Source organism: Nanorana parkeri, unplaced genomic scaffold, assembly GCF_000935625.1.
Source record: "Nanorana parkeri isolate BGI_ZX_2015 unplaced genomic scaffold, ASM93562v1 scaffold218, whole genome shotgun sequence".
Classification (NCBI taxonomy): domain Eukaryota; kingdom Metazoa; phylum Chordata; class Amphibia; order Anura; family Dicroglossidae; genus Nanorana; species Nanorana parkeri.
Genome location: NW_017306486.1, coordinates 1,524,329 through 1,534,960, shown reverse-complemented (window position 1 = coordinate 1,534,960; position 10,632 = coordinate 1,524,329). Strand labels below are relative to the sequence as shown.

At 43.7% G+C, this 10,632-nt stretch overlaps 1 protein-coding gene across 2 annotated transcripts in view; it reads left to right on the top strand.

Annotated features, from left to right (window-relative positions):
• Positions 1–264: 264 nt before the first annotated feature.
• The window catches only part of LOC108786602 (rap1 GTPase-GDP dissociation stimulator 1-like), a 150,543-nt gene continuing 140,175 nt past the window's right edge, over positions 265–10,632 (top strand). For both annotated transcript variants that reach the window (XM_018555926.1, XM_018555925.1), the window contains exon 1: positions 265–381. Coding sequence is in view for 1 of the 2 variants with exons in the window: in XM_018555925.1 (XP_018411427.1) it covers positions 378–381 (4 nt within the window). In the remaining variant the exon portion in view is untranslated. The remainder of the gene's footprint in view (positions 382–10,632) is intronic.

Genomic DNA, 10,632 nt, shown 5'->3' with positions numbered 1-10,632 from the left:
TATTGTAAATGTGTCTAGCTAAATAATATCTGGCTTGTCGAGATCAAATAGAATTCATTGTGAAAATAGAAGCTGCGACTTGTAAAGCATCCTGTGCCCCTGCTACTCTGTTATTTCCATGTTTACATTCCTACTCATGACAATTCTGAGCTAGTCATGTAAGCTGTTGTGAGGGATTAAGTAATTAGGGAGTATTAAATGTATTTGAGGAGCTGGGTCATGGAAAGCGAGAGGGAGGGAGGCAGAAACAGAGAGGGAGCAAGCGAGAGATATAAAATCTATCCCTTTACTCATAGCCTGGTAGCTGGAAGGGACAGATCATCTTGAAAGACTTTTATTTATTTTATTTTCACGTCTACCAGTTTGATACGGCTGAGATGGGTGAGTATTGATTGTGGGATGATGGATTGACATAAGGAGCTCTTTCACACGGGGCACACAATAGGCATGAATGTAGAATATACCCCAGGAATTCAGCCTGACTCAGAAGCCATTCCAGTTGGAACTGCTTATCGTAGACCTTTTAGCTTGATGTAACAAAATCAGAGCAAAATCTCTTTTACTGGATAAGCTGTATCTCTGGAGTATTGTACCTGTTTATATGTATTTCTCTCTAATGCCAAATTCACTGCTGCATGCATTGTATATTCTTAGAACTAGGATCCTTAGGCCTTTTTAAATACCTTATTTGATTGTTATTGTCATTTTATTAAAGGCTACATAGGCCTTTAGGATAAAGCTGCATTATATATAAATCAGCATTGGTCATGTAGTTTTGAAATATTAAGTATGGTTGGACTCTTACATCTTTTATCTTAAGCTTAGGCTGTATCAAGTTTAGCAAATCACAATTACGTTGACTAAAAAGGACCATGATATGTTAGACAATATTTTTTTTATATGCAACTCTTTCTATCTGTTAGGTTGTATGCTTTTTAGCAGAATGATTCTCTGTGGGACACAAGGATGTGCACCATTACAGATCTTGTTAATGAATGCAAGAGAGACTTTGAATGTATTAATATCACTACAGTGTTTATTCTGATAGCTCTTCTAAACTTGGCTATGTTGCTTGAATGTTGCTTGTGAAAGAGTTTAGTAAAGTTTTACTCATATTTAGATTGATACTTATGTTCGCTGTATGCAAAATGAAAAAATGTACTAGGGAACTTTAAATCATGGGGAGTGTATTAGATGAGGGCAGTGAAAGTATGAAAGGTCAGTCGTTTTAAATTAGACCAGCATTAACAGGTTAAGTAGGGTGGTTTTACAACTAAGTCCTCGAAAGCTAATATCATGATTTAGCATAAACCTTGATACATTAGATAGGACAGTGATGAATCCTTTGTGAGGTTTTAGTCTGAGAATCCTGATGTTTCCGTGGAAGTGCACTTTTCAAATTAAGTATTTATGCAATGACAGCTGATTTGAGATTTCCATATTTTTGCTAGAGAGTTAATTAGATTTGATTTATCTTGACTGTAAATATCTGTGTCACTGAAAGGCAAAGGAAATATATTCCTGCATTGTAGTTGTCCATATGGTCTGTAGAGTACATTACGCCTAATATGTTTATACACTATATTGGTTTAAAAGCTCAAACAAACATAGCAACCATTATTTACCCTTCTGCAATGAATCCTTTTCACATCCTCTGAAAATAATGACTGCTCAGTGGCCTAGTCTCCTCTGCCAACTTGCAAACCAGTGACAAATGTCACACATTAGCTTACTGTTAACACCTATGATTCACACAATATCATTAGCCAATATTGCAAATTTCACAAAGGTCTATTCCAACTGATAACCAAATGAAGATGGTGTTTCAATAGGGAAATTTGAAGAAGAAGGCTGGATTGTTGAACCTGGATCACAGCTCTGCTCCCTCAGGGCTATGGGCCTGGTTGTAGTTGATAATACTGCTCTCCTTGTAGCTCCACCACCGACCCCTTCCTTTTATTCCCAGCCATGAGCAACTTGGTGTTCTACCTTGGTGTACAACCTGGCAAGAGCTCTGACACTTTGCTAGCTTATCCAAAACTAAACAAAAAATGTTTTGGGTTAAAATATGTAAGCCATTAGAGTAGAAGTAGCTTTTCCCAGATTTTACTTAGTCTTTTAATACTAGAGATGTAAGATTTATTTTATTCCGAATTTAAATTCCGTCAAATTTTGGCATATTTGGACATCTGAATTTCCGAATGAAAAAGGTATTGAATCTGAACTTATCTTAATTTTGATCATGAAAATGCAGATGGCTCCAACATTTTTTCAAATTGTCATTCAGAATGAACTTGTGTTGTTAAACATTGAAAAAAAATAAGTGTGTAGTCCCCTCCTAAATTCACACGAGACCCTTGAGGTCTGGTAGGAATTTTAGGGGGGACCCCAATGCCAAAAAAAACCCAAAAGCATGGGGTACCCACTAAAATCTCTTACCAGACCCTTGATTCGAGCAGCAGCCTGACAGAGCAGTAAAGGGGGAGCGAGCGTGCCCTCAACATTAGGTGGGTGCTGTGCCGGGGGGCTGGTCATGTTGATGAGGACAAGGGCCTCTTTCCCACAACCCTGGCCTGGTGGTTGTAGGGGTCTGTGGGTAGAGGGGCTTATAGGAATCTGGGTGCCCCCTTTCTTAAATGGGCAACCCAGATGCCACCCCCTCGCAAATGTGTAAGGGGTAGTTGTTTCCGCTTACTCATTCACCAAATACAGTAAAATAATTAAATGAACACAATCCACTGGAAAAAAAAGTTTTTTATTTAAAGAAAAAAAAGCACGATACAGTTTTTTGACAATCCCATTATTAAAGAAAAGTCCATCAATGTAATGCACAGGTCAATTACGTTGTCCATCATCATTGGCGTGGATCTACATCGCTGGATGATGTGATTGACCTGTAGATTACATCGATGGACATTTTTGTTTTTTGTTCTTTTAAATAAAGGAAATTGTTGTGTTGTGTTTTTTTTTTCATATTTGCACATTTGTCCCCCCTTTCCTGCTCTGTCAGGCTGCTGCTCGAATCAAGGACAGTTCACAGGAACAATTAAAAAAAAAACCATTAGGACTGGTATGGAGTTTTATGTGGGACCCCACACTTTTTTTCCCCCCTAAAATTCTTACCAGTCCTAAAGTTTTTTTTTTAAACTGTTCCTGTGAACTGTCAAAAGTTAAAAAGAAAAAAAGTAAACATTTCATCTCACTTTTCTACAATGAACATTCATTCGTAATTATTGTTTAACTCATACAAAATTAAGGAAAATTCAAAGTCACCCAAATAACGAAATTGAAATAATGAAAACTCAAACAAATTTTTTGCCGGCTTACATGTCTACTAAATACATAGATGGAATCATAGTATATGGGTATTCTTATGTCTTAATTCATTTAAATAACATTTAAAGTTTTCTTACAATTATTAATAATATAATTACCTGCATTTCATCTTTGGCCCCTGAAGGTCACTGTCATGTGAACACTGTTTGCAGGCAATAAAAGTGTTTGTTCCTTTCTGTGTAGGTCTCTTACAGAAGATGATCTGATAGCAGGTGGTATCTAAATATTCTTCCTCAGCCCATCATTATCAGCCCAATGTGGCACTCACTATTAAACTTGATATGTGCTATAAACATCAATTCTTGGGAGGCTGGATTTGGCACAAATTGGTTTTATTTGGCTAGATGTCACTACATGATATAAGGTTGTCAACATATAGATCAGTTATGTCTATAGAGACCATAAATGTCTGTACCCACTGTGTAGTTAACCTTTAGGACATGCACTTGACCGTTACTGTCTCACTCTGATATGTTGCAAATCACTTCCCAAGCAACAGTCTTTATGTTTACAAAGGGTACATTATGCACATTTTTCATATGTAGCATGGCTAAAAACAGCCAAACTTTTCTTTTGCTTTTATAACAAATATAATTTTTTTAAAAACCCAATAGTTTGAAATGCCAACAAATGTAACGCAATAAAGACTCAAGAAAACAAACAAGCAGCACCATAATTCATCAAGAAAATTAGATGAAAAAATATTATTGCTTTATTTATACATGTATAATATTTCAACCTTAGCAGCTAACTCCATTTCTCATTTACAACGATGCCATGTCAATTTAATAATCATAAACATATCACTAAAGAATAAATATATATAAAGACAACCAACACCACTGGGTCCTGGGTAGCGTCCTGTATCGGGTTTGCCTGTCCCCTAGACTGTGGTGTTTTATGAGATAACCTGGTGGTAGTGGTAGGGCTGTGTAGCAGTCTGCAGATAGTTAAAGTAGAGTTTAAGTCAAAACTTTTTTTTGTTTTGGATTGAGTAAGTAAGAGTTATGACCCCTGTCACCTTTTTTTTTTTTGCTATCTGTTGAGTAGATTTGCCTTCACATCTTGTCAGATAGCCACAACAGGAAGTGAGAAAAAGTCCCTCCAAAAAGTGAGGGAAACCCCTGGTGGTCAGCATGGTCACCAAAACTAGTATCCCTATTGGAAGTTTTACCATCTCTTCCTGTTTTAATGATAACCCAATATTTGTGGTTTTCTTCCACTTGCAGTAATAACGGTCACCTGGACAAATAAACAGGTTGAATCTTCCTAATGGGCCCACAGAAAGCAACACGCTATCCAAAACTAAAATTTGCACTTTAAGCACTGGTCACACCTTTCCTCCCTACCTGGGGTAATATTCGATTCTTTTTATAGAGAGATTGAATTATTGTGTTTTTTTATCAATTTTTAAATGGACTATTGGACAAGTAAGACCCCGTTCACATTGAGCGATTTATCGCGCGGTAATTCCCGCGATATCGCGGCACATTACCGCGCGATATCGCGCTCCAATGCAATCCAATGGGGCAAAGGGTCCTGCTGTCGCGGGTCGTGTGTCGCTACAGCAGGACCCTTTTTGGAGCGGATTTAGCCGCGATTCAAGCTTGCTCAATGCAAGCTTGAACGCGACATCGCGCGGCAAATCTCGCGATGTCGCGCAAATATGCAAATCACGCGACAAACGCGCGATTTGCATATCGCGCAGTGGGAACGGGGCCTTAAGGTGAAGAAGTCGACACTTTAGTAGCATTTAATAGAATTAATATTTAACAGTGGTGAGAAAATACATGGCACAGATGGATGTTCTAGTCATAAATAATAATGCTGCCATGCCTGACAATGACCTATAATGTGTTTATCTAATTTATTAGGACATTTACAGAGCTGCCATCTTATGTGTTCAGGCAAGCACAATGATAAAAAATGGTCAAACGTGAACTGCACATTGCCTATTGTAAGTAGCCCTGAATGTGAATAAATGCCTTCCCCAATAGAATAGAAATGATAAACTGAAAAGTAAGCACAAATCAAATAAAATATATATTGTACATTATTTTGTGAGGCCCCCTGATGTGGAACACATGGCTTCTAAACCCATATATAAATCAAACAAATCCACTGGTGTGTATTTGTTCGAGCATGTTGTCAAACAAAATGCTCGCAAGGGAGAAACGTCAAAAATACCAACATCAATCATTTTAACAGATCAATAATAATTAATAATGTTTACTTGACATCAATTCAGTGCACACAGCTTTGGATGCAGAACTTTGAGTAGTGTGTGCCTTTGTGGCGATTTATACACAGGAATTTGATTTGATTAATGCTATGCAACTCATTCTGAAACTGCTAGGGTGTCCTAAATACTGGGGTGTTCAGTGGAGAGCAGACAGAGCTTTTCTCTCTCTGTTGAAACCCCCTCACAGTCAGTCCATCCTAACTTTATAATTTTGGATAGAAGCAAGGAGTGATGCATTGGCTCTTTATGTATACCAGCAATATGGTATGATACAGATCCATTTGAAGCCTTTCTTCAACTAAACTCCAAACTGCTGGAGTTTATGTAAGAAGTAGGGATGCACAAATACTTTTCGAGTACCAGTGCAGATACTTGGCATTTTCATGAGAACAACCAGGGTTGCAGCGGTTGCAGCTGGGACCGGGCTCTGGCACTCCACCACTATCCTAAAATCATTAGTCGATATTGTTTTAGAAAAACTGTCACATGACAATAAACAAAAATGTATCAGTACTCGTACTTGTAAGTACTCGGCAAGTACCAGTACTCGTACTCGCAAAACTGGTATCTGTGCATCCCTTTATTTATATTTATAAAAACAAAGTCATACATTAAAACAAAGATGTACAAATCCCAGGAGCTCCGTGTGCTCCTTACAAATGACAGCTGCCTCCTAATTTTTGAATTTTTCTCTAGTGTAATCTTGGAGCTCAAAAGTATCGGTACATGTACTTGTACTTGTACCGAGCACTGTACTTGGTATCTGTGCAACCCTAGTTAGTAACTGTGTACTTTGGAACACCCTGGCTGCACCATGCATTGCTCCAGGAATGCCACAACATAGATGTTGGTGGAGAAGAACATTTCCCCTGTGAAGCAAGAGTACTTTACCAGCTCTACTATTCTGCTGCAGCTATTATGATACTTTACCAATCCTTATTTTGCTGGCTTTACCTAGAAACTACCCATTCCTTAAACTCACATTGGCTGCAGTGAAGTTAAGGGCAGGGCAGGGCACAATAACCCAAGTGGGTAGATCCTGGTACTTGTACCCTGAGAGATTTCAAATTGATGGCTGTCTCAACTCAAATTATCTGAACTTTTCTTTTTTATAAATTCTTTATTTAAAGAGGTATTTTTCATTTACAAAACAGGAATGTCCAAATATGCATCACATACACGCTGACAACAAGTCAATCTATACATCAAGTATGGACAGATGAGGGAGATAGCAGTGGGTAGCAACAACTATGCAGCAAGGGGTAAAGCCTGTGTCGACAGCCCATCCCAAGAATTGCCTTCGGTGTGAGGCAACTGCAGTCGGTCTCCGCAGTAGGCGGAGGTCCTAAGCAGCTACCTGTATAGGAACGTGAGGCCTGAGACCTCCTGTGGGGGCTGGGTCACGACACTAAAGCAGGGGTCCGCAGCGGGGCTTAGCTACGAGTATGGAGGGGAGGTAAATAGGGTGGGGGGAAGGAGAAAGTACAAAGAAAGTCTAGAGGGGGTACAATGGGAGGTGTTGCACATGGGAGGAAAGACGGGAGGAAAGACGGGAGGGGGGGGCAGAAGAGGGTTCGGGCAGACTGGTTATGTCTCAGGTCAATGGCGTAAAGCTTCATATGCCAGGGAGTGGAGGAACTCAGTCCAGTAGAACCAGGTCCTGCCAAATTTGTCGGAGGTATCGTGTAATGAGCTGGTGAGGTCTTCCATGAGATATAGATCGTGGATCCTGTCGAGCCATTGCGATATGGTGGGTGGGTCTTTGGCTTTCCATCGTGCTGGGATACAGGCTCGGGCAGCGTTAACCAGATGGCGCACGACGGATCGTTTGTAAGTCTTGGTCGGGACATCGTTATGGTGCAGGAGGAAGCAGGCTGGGTCTCGAGGCACTGGGAGATCAGTGAACTTTTGGGTAGTTATACACACTTGGTCCCAGAAAGCTTTGAGTGATGGGCATGACCAGAAAATGTGGAGAATGTCTGCTGGGGTGTCTCCACAGCGCCAACAAACATCTGGGGTCTGGAGGTAAATGGAATGGAGCGAATGAGGTGTCCTGTACCACCTGGTTACCAATTTGTATCCCGTTTCCTGGTACCTATTGCTGATGGACGATTGGTAGGACAGCACAAGTAATTTTGTGCGCTCACCTGGAGTGAACTGGATCCCCAGATCCTCCTCCCACCTTGTGAGGGACCACAGACTGTCGGGGGTGCAGCTGGCGAGTAGCAATTTGTAGCAGAAGGACAGGACGTGGCGTGCTGGGCCCTCTCGAGTACATTCCAGCTCATACTGGGACAGCGGTCTGGAGAGGTGGGCAGGGGCGGGGGGGGGTTTTAAACAGGGGAGAATGGGTCTAGGGGTGGAGAGTTGGGGTCGGAGGTCGAGGTGAAAGATACGGGCCAAGAGGTGCCGCATAGAAAATGTAGGGCCCTGGGTCCGTTAGCGGCTCCGAGTCGGAGGAGATATTTGTCTTTTATCCCCTGAGGGAAGGCCAGATTTCCTAGGACTGGAATCAAAGGGGATGGTGCAGGCAACAGGGAATATTGAGAGAAGGCGGACCGGGCCACCGTCAGCATAGGCATGATAGTGGGGTGGGAGCAGATGGTCGGGGGAAAGGGGGGCGAGCACCAGGGTAGGCCTGACAATGGTACCGGAGAGAAGGATTGCTCCAGGCCGGTCCAAAGCTTTGAAGGTAAATGTCGGCACCAATCCAGTACTCGTGTCAGGTGGACAGCTATGTAGTAAAGATGTACATCCGGTAGGCCCATCCCTCCAGAGTCCTTAGGTAGGCGTAGAAGGTTGTATTTAAGTCTGGAAGGTTTGCCCGCCCAGACAAAGCAAGCGAATAAAGACCTGAGGGACCTAAAGAAGGCAGAGGGTATCTTAATGGTCAAAGCTTGAAGGGGGGACAAGAGTCGTGGGAGGATGGACTGCTTCAAAATATTGCAGCGTCCCATCCATGATAAGGTCCCAGTGGTGCTTAAGGTCAGAGCCGATAGCTGATAGCAGGTGGGGGAAGTTGAGGGAGTAGGTTTGAGAGAAGTTTTTGGGAAGCAGAATGCCTAGATACTTCAGCAATGAGGAGGACCACTTGAAGGGACAATTGTCGAGTACCCTTCGGAGGCGGGGACCTGCGAGGGAGAGATGCATGGCCATGGATTTGTGGGAATTAACGAGAAAGTTTGAGAGGGCGCCATAGCGGTCAATTTCCGCCAAGAGTACCGGGAGAGAGATGTCAGGCGAGGTGAGAAAGAACAGAAGGTCGTCCGCAAAAGCCGCCACCTTGTGCTGGACGGGTCCTATGCGTACACCTTGTATGTCTGGGTTAGAACGGATAGTACGTAGGAAGGGTTCTAAGGAAAGGATGAAGAGAAGGGGGGAAAGGGGGCATCCTTGGCGGGTACCATTGGCTATGGAAAATGCGCACGACGGATCGTTTGTAAGTCTTGGTCGGGACATCGTTATGGTGCAGGAGGAAGCAGGCTGGGTCTCGAGGCACTGGGAGATCAGTGAACTTTTGGGTAGTTATACACACTTGGTCCCAGAAAGCTTTGAGTGATGGGCATGACCAGAAAATGTGGAGAATGTCTGCTGGGGTGTCTCCACAGCGCCAACAAACATCTGGGGTCTGGAGGTAAATGGAATGGAGCGAATGAGGTGTCCTGTACCACCTGGTTACCAATTTGTATCCCGTTTCCTGGTACCTATTGCTGATGGACGATTGGTAGGACAGCACAAGTAATTTTGTGCGCTCACCTGGAGTGAACTGGATCCCCAGATCCTCCTCCCACCTTGTGAGGGACCACAGACTGTCGGGGGTGCAGCTGGCGAGTAGCAATTTGTAGCAGAAGGACAGGACGTGGCGTGCTGGGCCCTCTCGAGTACATTCCAGCTCATACTGGGACAGCGGTCTGGAGAGGTGGGCAGGGGCGGGGATAGATTTTAAGAAGTGGAGAAGTTGCATGTTACGCCACGGGTCTAGGGGTGGAGAGTTGGGGTCGGAGGTCGAGGTGAAAGATACGGGCCAAGAGGTGCCGCATAGAAAATGTAGGGCCCTGGGTCCGTTAGCGGCTCCGAGTCGGAGGAGATATTTGTCTTTTATCCCCTGAGGGAAGGCCAGATTTCCTAGGACTGGAATCAAAGGGGATGGTGCAGGCAACAGGGAATATTGAGAGAAGGCGGACCGGGCCACCGTCAGCATAGGCATGATAGTGGGGTGGGAGCAGATGGTCGGGGGAAAGGGGGGCGAGCACCAGGGTAGGCCTGACAATGGTACCGGAGAGAAGGATTGCTCCAGGCCGGTCCAAAGCTTTGAAGGTAAATGTCGGCACCAATCCAGTACTCGTGTCAGGTGGACAGCTATGTAGTAAAGATGTACATCCGGTAGGCCCATCCCTCCAGAGTCCTTAGGTAGGCGTAGAAGGTTGTATTTAAGTCTGGAAGGTTTGCCCGCCCAGACAAAGCAAGCGAATAAAGACCTGAGGGACCTAAAGAAGGCAGAGGGTATCTTAATGGTCAAAGCTTGAAGGGGGTACAAGAGTCGTGGGAGGATGGACTGCTTCAAAATATTGCAGCGTCCCATCCATGAGAAGGTCCCAGTGGTGCTTAAGGTCAGAGCCGATAGCTGATAGCAGGTGGGGGAAGTTGAGGGAGTAGGTTTGAGAGAAGTTTTTGGGAAGCAGAATGCCTAGATACTTCAGCAATGAGGAGGACCACTTGAAGGGACAATTGTCGAGTACCCTTCGGAGGCGGGGACCTGCGAGGGAGAGATGCATGGCCATGGATTTGTGGGAATTAACGAGAAAGTTTGAGAGGGCGCCATAGCGGTCAATTTCCGCCAAGAGTACCGGGAGAGAGATGTCAGGCGAGGTGAGAAAGAACAGAAGGTCGTCCGCAAAAGCCGCCACCTTGTGCTGGACGGGTCCTATGCGTACACCTTGTATGTCTGGGTTAGAACGGATAGTACGTAGGAAGGGTTCTAAGGAAAGGATGAAGAGAAGGGGGGAAAGGGGGCATCCTTGGCGGGTACCATTGGCTATGGAAAATGAGGGGGA